At 35.1% G+C, this 16,259-nt stretch overlaps 1 protein-coding gene across 2 annotated transcripts in view; it reads left to right on the top strand.

The window, feature by feature from the left end:
- Positions 1–16,259, top strand: part of LOC149531093 (S-adenosyl-L-methionine-dependent methyltransferases superfamily protein) — a 130,711-nt gene that overhangs the window by 70,762 nt on the left and 43,690 nt on the right. The window contains exons 3-5 of one of the 2 annotated variants that reach the window (XM_089810529.1): positions 9,694–10,222; positions 12,392–12,510; positions 12,753–15,430. In XM_089810529.1, the coding sequence (XP_089666655.1) occupies positions 9,694–10,222; positions 12,392–12,510; positions 12,753–12,813 (709 nt within the window). In that variant the 3' untranslated portion in view covers positions 12,814–15,430. Of the gene's footprint in view, positions 1–9,693; positions 10,223–12,391; positions 12,511–12,752; positions 15,431–16,259 lie in introns of those variants that run through there. The other variant, XM_089810528.1, reaches the window with a different exon arrangement.

Raw genomic sequence — 16,259 nt, 5'->3', positions numbered from 1 at the left:
ATAGTAGGAAGCGAAGAGCTAATGAGATACTATACTCCACTTACGATAAGGAGATGCTTGCCATGATGCATGCACTGGCGGAGTTTAGACAATATTTAGTGGGTGGTAATTTTGTAGTGAGGACAGACCACAATATGAAATATTTCCTGGAACAATAAGAGCTTAATGAGTGACAACAAAAGTTGGTGAGCAAGGCACATGCTTATGATTTTGACATAAATTATGTGAAGGGAAAGAAAAATGTGGTTGCTGATGCACTTGTGAGGAGGCCTACAATTGCAACCCCATGTTCCTTGAGTGACATTTCCGTTGATTGGAAGTCTCAATATTGGTCAAGTACTCAAAAAATCAGCTTGCTTGTAAGTTCATGGATGAGTTGATACAACATGACAAGTACATAGTGATTGATGATGTGATATATTAAAAAAATAGAATCTACTGAGTCACTGGATCATCACTTTAGGATCAAGTATTATGGGCTTATCATGATACATAGTTGCAGGGAATTAGGGGTATTGCAAGACCTACATGTAGATCAAATAGAGGTTCTAAAGGAAGGGCCTCAAGGATGTTATTGTGTGGCATGTATTTAAATGCATGACTTGTCTGCAGAACATGTCAGAGCACAACTTTCTAGCTGGGCTTTTGCAACCATTCCCTATCCCTCAAAAAAAGTGGGAAAGTATTTTAATGGGATTTCAAGGGTCTGGGGGAGAGATTGCATATAGGTTGTTGTGGATAGCCTTACAAAATACGCACACTTCTTTCCCATCGCTGCAGACTTTGCAATTTTATAGGTTGTAGAGTTGTTCTTTAGTGAGGTGTTTAGGTTGCATAGGCTTCCTAGGACTATAGTTAGTGACCGAGACAATAGGTTCATGAGAACGTTTTGGTAGGAGCCACTAAGATTGGCCAGTACAAAGTTGACTCCTAGCACCAACTATCACCCTTAGACTGATAAACATATAAACAAAGATTGTAAACGAGTGACTTGAGAAATACCTGTGTAATTATGTTTCAAGGCAACAAAGAGCATGGGTGCTCTAGCTTTATCTGGGAGAGTGGTGCTATAACACTACATATTATATATTTATTGGCATGAGTTTCATAGCATTGTATGGTTAAGATACATTCTCATTCATGGGTTTAGCTTTGGGTCCTAGTAGAGCTCCTAGAGTGTGTGATATACTACAAGATTGCCAGGATATCCTTAAGGCTCTTAAGGATAACATACAACACACACTGAACTAGTAGAAGATGTCTGCAAAGGTCTTTTGAGGTGGGGGACACGGTCTTTCTATGACAACAACCCTACAGACAAAGTACACTTAAGAGCAGTGGGGCGGAGAAGCTCAAGTTGAGGTTTTATGGGCTATATAGAGTGGTGTGGAGTATTGGAGAGGTGGCCTATGAGCTTGACTTACCTCCAGAGAGCAAGATACATAATGTATTTCATGTATCTTGCTTGAAGAAGGCATCGGCATAGCATATTACGTCGTTATCTAAGTTACCATTGTTGGATGACAAGGGTAGATTGATCCTAATTTCAATCAAGATAGTGGATACGAGGGAGAGGAGGTTGAGGAGTCGAGTTATCAGGGAGTATCTGATTTGTTGGAAAGATTTACCTATGGAGGATGCCAACTCGGAGGGTGAATCCATTTTATAGCACCCAACATTGCACGTATCACGTCCCCTCACTAAACTACTTAGCAGTTTTTAGGAGTTTGGCTTGTTACTGTGTTTCTATATGCTAATGGGATGTTTAGGAGACTCACCAAGGGTTCACCGACGATTGCAAAGACAATAGAGACCTATTGGGAGCTTATTTTATTAATTAATAAGGAAGTTCTATGATATTTCCAATGTTATTATTTTTTATTAAATAATAATAAATGATATTAAAATCACTTTATAAGTATTAAGCCATGAAATAATATAACGCCTCCTTCCCGCCTAGGCATTAGTGTGGGTGTGTTCTAAAATAAAAAGGTAATATTAAATTAATAATGTTCAAGCCTTGCTGTCAGACTTTATATTAATAATGAAATAAATAAAAAAGAGCCCAAATTATTACAAAGCCAATTATTATTATCAAAATAAACTTGGAAGTTGAACTTTAGAAAAGAGTTCCATTTTATTTAAATTCTTGGGCGTGCGGAGAGAATGGAGAAATGCAACCATTAGAAGAGCTCCATCAAACTATAACCATTGATGATTAATGTGAAATGTGCATCAGACTTGGAGTGTAAGATTATTGTTTAATCATTGTTTGCAGTTTAGTGGTTACCTTATAGTGTTTGGTTTCATTTATATTTTTTGTTATATGTATTGTTGTTAATTATTCAGTAAATTGGTTGGTTTCAATATCTATTTCACAATTGTGAAAAACAAACTGGTAATCAAAGGGCAGCCATTACAGTTCATAACTTTTGGTACTTGTTGATTGCAAGTAACAATCTATGGTTGGTTTGAACTAATTGAAAGCACTTAAATTCAATTGGGAATGTTCATTTGGATTATACCGGAATTGAGTATTTGAATGAATGTTAACAATATGAAAATCACGCACACATCCTTAGAAGATTACACCCTCCTTTGCGTAGTTGTTTATATGAAGTAAGAATTGGGTTCGTTCCACCTCACCATCAATAATTTCTTGCATTGTTTGAGTTAGCCTAGATCCCTAAACCCAACTTTTTTGCAATTTTTTTTGTTAGAAGTTGAAGAGCCATCATTGCCAAATCATTCATGTTTGCAAAGTTGATAAATTGTCCATTGAATGAATAGTGCAAGTCCCTGCTACCAGCAAATCACACCATAAAACTGAGTTGTGTCAGAAGTGTAAACCTTGGGGTCACTTGATTTGATCACACAATATTCTACATTGTTTAGCATTTGAAGTTTTCTTGTATAAGATAGCAATTTATATTTAGTGTTTCATCTTGGAATGCTAAGTGTTTTGTTCTGCATGTTATAGTGGTCACAAAACTTACATCACTGGAGCCTTCTTAAATTTTGTAAATTTGGATAGTGCATTGATTTCGAAGCTTGGTTAATAACTAAATTGAATATGTAGGTTGAATTTTCTAACTTTGCCTTGAACATTTCATAAATTTCTTTAGTGGTTGTGAGAACTACTTTGGATACAGCCACTGTTTTCTTAAACAACAAAGTGGCAAAAAGGCTTTGATTTGACTTTGTTTTCCAGAAAAATGAATGGCGTGTCAGGGTATATTTGAGTTGTCAAAACTTGTCCAGATGCCGATAGGGGTTACAAATCCTATGAAATTCCCGTTCTCGATTTCCCTTTCGTTTGGAAAAAATAATATTGGGAATTGGCGTGTGACCGTGGATAAAATGAGGGTGGGATACCCCTGTAAAGGACTTCATACCAATAATTATGGATTTCAAGAATTAATTGTTTCATATCTTGATAGCATGGTAATGGCAAGCTATAAATTTTAAATTTGCCAAGTTTTGAAACTTGGCCAACATCAAGAAAGTATCTTTCATTTAAAAAGATAAATATATTTAAGTAAATACTTTTTCCTTATTCTTTCGTGTACAGTGTCAGAGAAGGTAAGTTGCATCAGCATGTTAGAGACCAGTTGCAATGTTTTGAAGTTACCTTAGGTCCTTTATTTTATAATGAAATTTTATGAAAGAATATAGGTGTTGTTATTCAACAGGAAAGTTGGTCTTTCTGATTATTATTTCAAGGGCATTTAATGTAAAAGATTGCTGATGTTGAATAGATTTTTTGTATGGATAATTTCAAAAGAAACTATAAGATGAATAGATTGTGCTACATGTATGCGTATTTGGCATGGGTAAGGTGCTGAAATGACATTGTTCAATGAAATGACTGGCACTTGAAGCAAGTGAATGGTTTTGTGGAGAAAACATCATGTCACTTCTGCCAGTTGAAGTGATGCACATTGGCAGTCAGCATGACAAATAGTGGGAAGCCTGAGTAAAATCAACCAGATGAAGAGGGTGTGACGTGTAAGGATATATGGACACTTGGCATGGGATAAGGTTGCAAAATTGCATATAGTCCATGAAATGAGTCACTTGGAGCAGTAAATCTTTTTGTGGAAAAACATGTCATCTCTTCTTCCAGTTGAAGCAATGCACATTAGCAGCAGTATGACAAATACGGCGAGGCTTGAGTAAAATTAACCAAAGGAATTGAAGTGTCACTCTAGTAAAGATTTGTGAAGTATAATTACCATTTTGATGTTGAAGAAAGAATATATAGCTTGGAGAGAAGAGAAAGACTTGATGGCAATGCAGATGTGATGAAGTTTGAGTGTTTGCATGAGAAATACTACTTTACTCAACCCATGTGTCAAGCACCATGCTTTCGTTTAATGCCATCATGTACATTTAATGACACCATGCTTTCGTTTAATGCTAGCATGTTTGTTTAATGCATGGTTTGCTGCTGAATTATTGAATACCCAACAGAAATAGAGTGTAAATATAATATTCCAATTGTTTATAATGCTGTTTCCTTTTCAAATTAAACTGGATGCACTATGCATGTGTCCAGTGACGTCATGGACATTTATGAGTATACTCTATATTTTGAATGCATGGTTTTTTGTTGTATTCTTTTCTTTGATACCCAACAATGAAATGGAATTTGGAAGTATAATATTCCAATTGTTTGTAAAGCTGTTTCTTTTTCAAATTAAACTAGATACACCATGCTTGTGTCCAATGACATCATGGACATTTAGGAGTACAAGCGGGCATACCCATCTTGTGTTTTTGAATGCATGGTATTCAGCTAATTCTTTGATACCCAACAATGAAATAGAGGATGGAAGTATACTATTTATAATGTCCCCCTTTTGGGACATTAGAAGATTTAAAGACATATTTATATAATATTAAAATTGACTTTGAGAGTGTGAATTAAAATTAAAAAAGGGTCAATTTAATATTATAAGGTGGGCTAAAGGTAACAAGGAGGGATAAGACGAACAGACAGGAAGGAAGTCGAAGAGTCATAGCTTTGGGGATTAACAAAGAGAGAAGCTCATTCATTCGGATATGCTTGGTTTATGATTCAGATTTCAGTTTCTCTCTTTCGAGAGTTATTCGGAAAGCTTCAGCTTTCATCCAGCTGGAGGACGAAAACCCTCGTGCTGGGAGACAGTGGACGCAAACCCATTGTTCGTGGAGACGTCACTTCAGGTGTCTCGCATGTGCTTATAGGTTCTTTTCTTAGTATTCCAATCCAATTGTAAAATTGTTTTTAAAGATTGGACTTTTGAATAATGGTTATTGTATTGCCGTTGTATAATGCAATAACATGTTTTAAGGTAATTTATGAGAATCTACCGGTTGTAGTCGGAATAAAGTAACTATTGTGTTTAGTACTTGTTAAAGCTTAGTTGGGCTGGGTAGGGAGGTGAGGGAATGCGTCAGTTGGTTCTCCCAATCAACCCTTCTATAAGGGTCCGTTTGGTTCCTGGAAGATGACAGGAATTGGCTTTTCCAAAATCTGGTTTTTAAATTTTTTGCATTTGTTTCGAAATTGGCAATATGGAATTAGCATACTGGACTTCCAATTTTGCCTCAAAACCAGGTTTTCCAACTTTCTACTAGCAAGTAGGAATTGAAAATCAAAACTTTGTTATGTTTTTTAAGGAGTGTAAATACAATAGATTGGACTACTTTTTGAAATTTACCTTCAACTCCAAGCCTACCCATAAAAATGTGTCTTCACACGCATCTTTCGAGTGAAATATATGGTTCAAGTAAAATTCCAAAAATCGGAATGAAGATTTGCAAAACCTTGATTTGGCTAAACCAAGGTTTGTAGAAATCTTGGTTTTTTAAATTCCACGAACCAAATGGACCCTAAGTACTTGGAATGTTGTTAATGTACGCATGATATTTTTCGTATTAATAAAGAAACCATTTCCTCGCCTACTGGTATTGTGGTATTAAAGGTACATTCTATGTTTTACTTTATGTGTATCTCAATTGCATTATTCTGTATCATTTGCATATCTCTGTGAACTTGAGTCATATTTCCACTCTACATTTTTGTCACCATTGCCTAAGTCCAAACTTGGAGGTCGACAGGATGGAGTAATGGGAAGGTCCTTTTTACCACTAATACAAGTAACAAATAGTGATGGAGAAGAGGAGGAAATAACTAGGGAAGATCAGTTGACACGTGATCTAGTGACGGCCTGGGAAGTTGCGGTCGATCAATACGTACACAAGGAAGCTCGTGAGAGAATGGTCCCTGAAGGTACGATACGTGACGAACTTTTGGTGCCACTAGCGGTGTACGATCTCCTGGGAGAGATTCCTTGCCTGTTGGCACGCAATTTGTTACCGGTGGAAGAGGAAAGAGCTAAGACACAAAGGGAACGAAGGAGACAACAAGTACTCCAATAGTTTGCTGAAAGGAGGACCAGGGCACGCAACTTGGAGGAACGTGAAAATTCCAAAAAGGAAAACAGACGCTAAAACGAATTCATGCCCCTGATTCCAAACATATATTTGAGGCGGGTATGAGGAGAAGAAACTGAGGAGGAAGTTGCCTTGAGGACACTACGTCTCCAACAACAAGAGGAGAGACATTGTAACTTAAGGGGAGGACAAGGAAATTCCACCGGAATCCAAGAAGGGTTGATTGAGCATACAATTGAAGGGATAACCAACTTGGTCATCTCAGAGACACTGGGAAAGAAGTTAGGTTACAAAAATCCAGAGACACCTGTATGAAGACATCTTTGACAGGAGCAAGGCCCAGAAGAAGAGGATACTTCTAGTAATCAAGAATTAGGAGGAAGTGTTCCATCGGGAGGAAGTGTTCCATCCGGAGGGGGAAGTGTTCCATCAGGAAGAAGTTCATAGGGATATTTACCCTTGCCGTTTGCCATCTTCCTTATCTATTTCCTTGCTTTCAGTGCCGCAAGCTTCTTCTTTCTGGAGTCAATAATGTTCCCCTTGCTTGGGTTTCCTATGCTTAATTTCACCATTGTGTGGTGATGCGTCAATCCCAAAATTTCTTTAATTGTTTGTATATGCTACCTGTACCAACTGTTCCTATGATATGACTGCTTGTAACAAACTTCTGCCATGTATGGCAATGTGCTACAGCCTAGGTGTGTATATGAACTGCCACCGTATGGCCTTAAGCTGCTTCCTGCCTTGGAGATGGTGAGTATGGTTGCCGTTCTCCTTATTACCTCTTGCCATACGGACACTTCCTCCCGTACGGACACCTGCTGCCGTAGAACATAAATATAGGTAGATGCATTACGAACCAACAATATAAACTGGTGTAGAGTGGAAATAGGACTCAAGTAATGCATCTGCCTATATTTATGTTCTGAAAAATTGTCATGATTTAGAAACCGGGAAAATATCTATTGGGGATATTTCACCATTCCAATTGTTTGTAAGGCTGTTTCCTTTTCAAATTAAACTGGGATGCATTTAAATTTAACAACTTTGCTTGGACCAAATTTGTATTATCAAGATGGGCACTTCTTTAGTTTGGAAATTTATTTAGTCCTTGAAGATTAGAGATTAATTTATTTCTTTAAAGGTGTATACGAATGTTTATATCTATGTTATTAGTTTGATTTCAAAATTGATGTATGCTATGTTGTTGGTGTACATAAGTGAGTTTTTATGAAAATCACCACAATGAATTAGTATGGCAGTCAAATTATCAGAATAGTAGATTCTGTCAAGACTATGATGATTTGACATACATTATCATGTTTTATGTAACATTGGTTTGACTGCAATCAAAAGTTGTACTTAGGTTGTGCTGTTACCTTAACTTTGAACACTCTTCATGTAGATAGCCTCACTTTGAAAAGGACAATATATTCAGTTGCTAGAGTTTTGAGAGAGTAGCTTTCTTTTGTTATAATGTCTCTATTTAGCATGTAGTATTTTTCATGTTATACAAAATAGTCTTTTGGCTGCTCAATTGAGTATTTCAAATGCATATCTTGTGTATTGCTTATTGCTGTGGTATTACTCTTATTTATTTAGAGCTTCCAACAGTCATAATGTAAGCAACCTCCCTGCTAAAAGGATCATGCCATGGATTATGAAAGCTTCTATAGGAGACCATTAGGGAATTATCTAGACATGAATCATGTATTATGCTTCCAACAACAAATGCGTGTGGAGAAAGAACAACATAATTTTCTATTAGAAGGTATTTTCTATTTATTACTTTAGTTTCAGAATCCTATTTCCTGTCACTCTAGGCTCCATACTATGCTTACTTGGTAGTTCCATTCGTCTTTGATGGTTTTCTGTTATACTTTTGTGATTTTCCAAGATGCCTTGTTATCAGGATTATTGGAGATGCAAGTGGTTTTGCAGAAATTTTATTTCTTGTGGAATGTTTTATCCCTTTTCTCAGAAATTTGGGCAGCTTTTGGTTGGCACCATATGTGCACTCCTTGTACTTGCTTGAATGTCTTGTTGGTGCAAGTTTTTGGTGTCTCCAAATGACTTCCCAAATGTGCACATATCAACCTTATGCTCAGCATTTGTTGAATTAAGTTGGCATTTCATTGACCCATGCTCTACATCTGTTAGTCACCTTAGTCACCAGAAAGGTGCTGTGTTTCTGTGCCTCTTTAGTAACATTTCTATCTCGAGATCAAGTCATGTAAATTGGGGTGATTCATCATAACTCAATCTTGTTGGAAATGCATTAATAGTTAGTTTCTTTAAAGTTTGAGTTCTATATTGACTCAACAAGTATCTCAGTTTTATTTTAATTTTTAGCAGAAATTTATTTGGATCACTAAAGTCACTGAATGCATCTTTCCTGCTGCTGTAGAGGATTTCATTTAAACATCACCCTGAAAGTATTCCTTAATTTTAAATATTTCTACTATAGCTGTCAATGAGTCATGACCAAAGGATGAAGATATTGTTTGTATGTCTCCATATTTTTAATGCAGAAAATATTTTATATATTGCTGCCTTCAACCACTAAATATGGAAACTTCTGTTAATTTAAAACTGTAAAATGTAGTGTAATTCTGTGTGATTATCAATATGTAATTTTTAGAGAGGTGTTGAGCCAGAATTTTCATGTTCAAGTGCAGAGAGATAAAGAGATGATGTTGACAATCATTGATTAGTAGAAGTAGCACATCATGTACATAGTAAGTCCACGTCTTATCACTAGAATCGGAGATGGGATTTGAATTTGTTAAAAATTCAACAATTGGGCTTAAGTGGTTGTCAGGGCATATGAGATTAGTGAATAACTTATCTAATTCACATTTGCATTCATGTTCCTTAACTATTGAAGAGGAAGATAGCCTAGACACAACACTGGGAATAGATTTTTGACCTTTTCTAAATTCTTATTAAAACTACAGTATTGGTATGCGCATGATCATTGGTAAATTCTGAGTAACATTCAGAAATCTCAGCACTTTTTTTATTTTACCATTACCTATTATATTATAAAATACTTAAATGAATTAGATATGCTTATATCTTTTATTGTTTCATATTGTAAGTCTTTGTGTATTTGATTTTACATGTTCTATACTGGTTGTTTTTCATGACAATCACACAAATTCCACCTATTCTATGTCTATTTTAGAAATTCATGTTCTTTTACTCTGAACATTATGTGTGCTAATGAAAATTACTTTTTATGCAAGTTAGTGCAGAGTGGCTACGTAGTGACCCTCGACGGACAGTTGTTGGAGTGGATTTGGATGTTGAATCTCTAAAATGGGGTCTGAAGCACAATGTAGATAAAGTTGGAGGCGATGCCTACTCTAGAATACGTCTATTTCATGGAAATGTATTGCATTCTCTGTCCAGTGCACAGCTTGTCAACTCTACCTTGCTGGAAGGAGAAAACGACAATTCAATAGGAAATGCTGAGTTTGAGCCCAGCACTGCGATAGAAGATGATGTAGTTAGTCATGTTAAAAACCTCAAACTCGACAATAATGAGAAAATTCAAGAATATCAAGGGGGGAAAGGTAGTTCGTGGCCAGCAGCAGATGTTGTATGTGCATTTAACTATAGTTGTTGTTGTCTCAAAAGTCGTTCCGATTTGGTTTTGTACTTTAAGAAAGCTTTGAATGCAATATCAAATGAGGGTGGAATATTTGTAATGGATCTTTATGGAGGCTCATCTTCAGAGCATGCACTGAAGTTCCGCAGAAGATATGAACATTTTACAGTAAGTAAAGTTGCACAAACATTAATTTCATCATATTATATTACTTTCACCAGCACATATAAGTTTCTATCGATAATCTTTCTTGAAAGAAGTGTTTGTGAAATCTGTCTGTAAGGTCAATTTCAAGAGGTATTGCAATGTTTGTGATCTGTAAAGTTATTATTATTCAATAATTAGAGATCAAGTTCATCATCCAACCATGAAGCTTGGACATTCATTTATAATAAATGAAATACTTATGTTAAATAACTTAAGTCCTCTCATTATCATGACCATTCATGAGAGTGTTCAGCTATTTCTAGATTCAGGTAATTCATTGTTTATACTATATTGTTATTAACTTATTCAGTTATTCTTATTGTTGATGCTTAGTTTTGTTCTTAGGATAGTGACTTTAGACAACAGATACTATGACATTTGCATGAGCTTACAAAATTGATTAAAGTTTTTATTAGGTCATCTCAGTGAATGGGCCTGTCAAGCACCTTATGGCTACTGCAAATGTATGTCTATCATTATCAAACATGTAATTACTGCAGCAGAAGCAGAGCTTCTCTTGGAATGACGTATGTTAGATCAATTAGAGAGCATTGAGTATCTGCTATCGTTTTGCATGTCTCATCCAGTATTTATCTGTGTATCTACAGCTTTGTATGGGAGGGAGAGCGTCTTCTTGTTTGCTTTCATGGACAGTTTATTGATTTTTCCCAGCTTAACCCTAGATAAGGTCCTTAGATACATAAATTTTATGGTTGCTTGCGATCAATGATTCTTGTTTGACAACAATTCTCCTTCCCATTTTGACAAGGATTTCTGTTGGGCTGTGGGGACAATTCACCTAATTTTGCTCCCTTTTTAATGGCTGCATGTATATGGTGTTAATACTATATTATGAAGTAGGCATTTTATTTGAGAGGTCTACATTTCATGATCATCATCATATATATAGATACATACTTTTTAGGTGAGAAATACTTGAGGTGCTCTTGTTATGACTATCTTTGTTGGTTGTATACTTGAATTCCATTCATCAATTTCGTAGTTCAATAGGATATTAATAAACTTCAATTTCGTTTTGAACATAGAGATACAAGATTCACTCTGAATTTCTTTCTGTAGGATCCTTAATCAGACCTATACAGAACTTTGTCTTCTACAATTTGACCAAAAATTGCAAATAGACATAATATATATGTTATATACATAACATATATTTTAACATAGGGTATTGATCTCTATAATGTTGTAGTGACTTATACATAAATAATTTCTAGTAAGATTATTATCTTGCACAATGTAAGTTAGAACTGATGCAACTTCCTCATCCAATAAAAAAATGAATTTGCACATATATATCCCTTGTGTGTTCCTTCTAGTCATTGCTACATTCTTACAAAAGTTAGAAATTTAATATTTAGCTGGTTTGTTACATACAAGTGGAAATTTGATTTCTGTTAAAAACTATTTTAAAAAGATCCATTTGATAGACCATATCCACTGTCTAATCTTGTATTTTTTGAAAATCAATAAAGATTCTTATTTTTATTTCATAGGTCAATTTTCCTTCAAAATTATTTCCAGGAATCACATATCAAACCCTTGATTCAACTATCCTAAAGGGCCAGTTTTAGTGCTGAGTACGTAGTCTAAATGTAAGCAGGTACTAACCATCCCAAGAAAGGCTCAGGTTAAATGCCATTCTTCTTTACCAAGCATTCAGATTCATAAGCGTACCCAAAATATCACCTCCATCCAGAACCACCCCACTAGTTTGATTTATTGAATTCAAATAAGAAAACAGAAACCAAATAAAAACCTAAGCAAAGCTGGTTTTGACACTTTGTGCTTGAAACTCTTACTATGGTTGCCTTCAAATTAGTTTAGCTTAGAGTTTTTCACTTCGGAACCTAATACAAGAAATATTGTGGAGAAGGTATGTTTTTGAAAACAAATTAAGGTTATCAAGTTCGAAGGATTCAAGAATCTGATCTTTTTGATGTGGGTTTGTGAATGTGTTGTAAAGCCACAAACTTATTTGGTGTTGGTAAATGTTGTAAGATATTTTAACATCTATATAAATATAGTGCATAGTTTTTTCATAGTCAATAGAGTATGGTAAAAATTGAATTATTTTTCACTGCATTTATATTTGGAGTATTGAATTTGCAGTACATATGGGAGCAAGAGGATTTTGATATTATATCTCGGACAACAAGAATAAGTATTCATTTTAATCTCAATAAGATGCAGCGCAGTTATCGCCATGCCTTCAGTTATCAGTGGCGATTGTAAGTAAATATTTATTCATCATTCGTCTTATGATCTCATTGCTAAGAACTTCATTGTAATGTGGGCAATACTATTAAGTATAACTATATTCTGGTTCAAATATCTCAAACATATGAATGTGTAAATTTTTTGTCAATGTATGCTGCCGTATTTACATTTTTAAGGCTATTTATCCTTGACTAAGATGTTTTAATTATTGAACATAATATAGATAATTTTATAACCTATTCACATGAATTAGAATTCCAGAAGAATTCACAGAGCTGCGTTTCAAACAATGCACATCAGTGTGTGGCATGTAATACTATGAAGTGGCAAAAACTCAAAAGGAATCTTAGATTCTCCGTGTCCATATTGGTGGGCTGACCTCATATCTTTAACATTGGCAGGAGTCTCCTTCCATATGTTTTTATTCTTAATTGAAGCTTCTTTTACAGCCTTCATGTTTTATGAGACATAGCTTTATCATAACTTCTTGCAACTATGTTAAATGTTATGTTGCATTTTTCACTTTATGTAATGGCCCAGGCCAAAACACATACAAATCTGATTTTGACCTCCTACAAATGCTTGTTATGTAAAACAACCATATTGAATGACACTATTTAAGTCAGATTATAAATAACTCAGGTTAATTTCTGTTACACGTTATCATTATCATCACATTATGATTGACAAACAAGAAATATCCGATATAAATCTTGACTTTCTTTTATTACAAATAAAGACTGAGCGACATTGAAATTGCTTGCAACATTGGAAATCACAAACTTATAATAGAATTAAACTTTCATGTCATATCCAAGACAATAGCAAATTGAACCACTATGTTGTGGCTGAAATCTGTGATCAATGAAGCTCCTATGGAACTTCTGAATTGAGACTGCTTCAAACCAAAGTGGTTTTGTCCTCTCATTTCCAAAATTAAAGGGGTTTTGTTCTCTGAATCTAGCACACGAACACAATTGATCAATCATTTTTTGGATAGGGCTTTCTGTAAAGTAATTGTCGATGATGCCTGAATGGATCTGCTCATTCCTTTATATCCACCGCAAGAATAATAGCGCAACTACAATGGGGATCTGCATCTAAAGTTTGAACAAAGATCTTTGGTGGGAAACTCCTACCTGGAAATATTATGGCACCAAAACAAGACAGAATTTGACATTACGACATGTGCTGGGGAGTTGGAAAGAGAAAATGACCAAAGGCAAAAATATTGGAATTGGGGGCTTGGAAATCATATGGATAGCACAGGTTGGGGTGTCGGGTTAAGCAATAGCCATGCTGGTAAAGATGGGTTCAGAAGTTTGACAAATACAAAGGAAAGTTTGGGAGAAGGATGGAAGGCATGATAGAATGAAGAATTCTGAAATTTCTGATAGAAAAATAAAAAAGGAAAATGGAGCTGGAAGGTAAGACATACTCAAAAGGGGAAATCCGACAACTAACGCAAGATTAGAAATAGGCCTCAAAAAGGCTCATCAGAAACGATGGGGAAAAGCATACAGCAAAACAAGACTGCAGAGGGACATGAGAAACAAATTATAAAACTAATGTGTACAGGATATACCACTTCAATAACCAGCTTGAAAATAATCAAGCACCCTTCCTTAATCACCTCTTCAAGCTTTAGTAGGAAGAGGCTCATCTTGGAGTGTCTTAGGTGGCTTTATTCTTAACTGAAGATTCCTCTGATCAGCTAGAGTGACAAAATTTGTTGAAGTGTGCTAAGTAGTAATTCTTTTGGAACTTCCATATTACTATTTTAAATGAAATCTAGGTAAAGATCATAAGATGACTATGATTTTTTATGTTGGATAATGAAATTTCAGGCTCCATTTGACATTTAGGCTCTCATTTTCACTCTCCCCATTATTTTGGGGCGAATGGTTTCAACTTAATACCCTCCTGTCTTAGTATTTTAGTAAACATGTCTCCATATTAGAACAAAACTTTGTTAAGTCTGGTCACAACTGTCTGCTTTATACATAGGCAAATATCCTTGTGCAGGTACGTTTTCTGGCATTGAGTTGCCAAATCTAATAGCTGTTAACTTGAAGTGGTATAGTACCATTTATTTTAGGCAAAAGGCAAGATCCACTGTTCATCAGTTGTTTTTAGAGTTGGTTAGATTTGTAGCTATTTTTCAAACCTTTTGATTTTCAGTTTAGCTTAATTTTGGGGCATATCTGTGATTTGTAGACTCTGTATAAAAACCTAAAAAGACAGTCATTCTCCACCATATCCAGAATTCAGCCTCCTTGTCTCTTGGAACACATTACCTGCATTTAATTTTAAGTACCACCATCCAAATTTCTTTGCTCACATGTGCAGGAACAGATAACGTGTAACAAAAGCTATGGATCTTCATGGTATTGAGCCAAGTTTTCTGGTTATGATACTTTTCCTTGATAACTTTTAACTATGGAAATATTAATTTTTACTAAGCTTTGTGTCATTTCAATCTATTCCTAGAAGCTTACTTCTCCATTCTCAACTTTTTTTGTCTTAGACTATCTACGTTCCGATCTGAATATCTGTCATTGTAAACAGGTAAGAGTGCTGTCCATGTTTTGGCAGAGTTACATTTCATTTTCAGCCTGCCAGTTCATAATGAATTGGTTCTGCAACATAGTTTTGCCTAGGTGTTTGATGGATAGAAGTACAAACTGTCTCAGATAGAAGAGGTCTTCTATCAGGTCATGGAAGAAATTTGGGTTAATATAATATTGTTCTGCATACCAAGTGATATATTTAGCTGATACTGCTTCCTCTTATAGGTAATCTTCAAAAAAAAAAAAGGATTTCCTCTCCAGTCCAGTGTTGTATTAACGACCATTACTGCTATATCCATTGCATCATACAGTTTTCATATACCATGTTGGAAATTTGATCAATGGCTCTGAAATTTGATTAGTTTATTGTCAGCATACTTATAATGGTCAATCATGTCATTAGAATAGTATTTAGAATCTTTAGAATAGTATTTAGAATCTTTCTTTGATTCTTTCAGTTGAGTTTGCTTTTCTTAGTTGCCAATTGTTTCCATTATGGAAAAGATCTTTTCTAATCTTTTATTTAAGGAGTCTTACTCCTTTGTTCAATATCGAATATTTCAATCATTTTACTTCTTAGGATTGTTAACGATTAATCCTGCCATATCTTTAGCATCTGCCTTCTTACCGTTGAGAAATTTAGCCTCAGTGTGAATTGAAGCCAATTCCATATGTAATATATGTTAATATATATGTGTGTGTCTGTTGATGAATTTATGTAGATATCCATAAATATGCCATTCTAGGAATATCACATTGAGATGATATATCTCCATATGCGTGAGAGCATAATGTGTTCCATAACAAATCCTCCCTAGCTAAGAGGGAGTGTTAAAATTATAGCTACAGTCGGATTGATTTAATCGTAAGATACAATGTTGATATCCAAGTGTCTGTGAATAATAACAATGACATAGGAGTAGCGATCTCTGTTGGATACTTGAAACTATGATGGGATATTGAACACTGACCCCCTGAGTACTCATTTGCAAACAACTGAAATAGACATTTGCAACCTGATGGAGCCCTAATTTTTGCAAATTAGGGCCTCCATTTGAGAAAATATGTTGGAGATTTGATGAAGTATTTTCATTGATGTCAAGTAGGTATTGATATAAGGTATTTAAAGGTATGTTCAACACACAGTGTAAATCAGCAATGGGACATTAAAAAGAAACAAAAAACATGAT

Source organism: Cupressus sempervirens, chromosome 11, assembly GCF_028749045.1.
Source record: "Cupressus sempervirens isolate cs-2001-9-10 chromosome 11, ASM2874904v1, whole genome shotgun sequence".
Lineage (NCBI taxonomy): Eukaryota > Viridiplantae > Streptophyta > Pinopsida > Cupressales > Cupressaceae > Cupressus > Cupressus sempervirens.
Note: the sequence above shows the minus strand (reverse complement) of the source record. Positions and strands in the feature narration are given on the sequence as shown.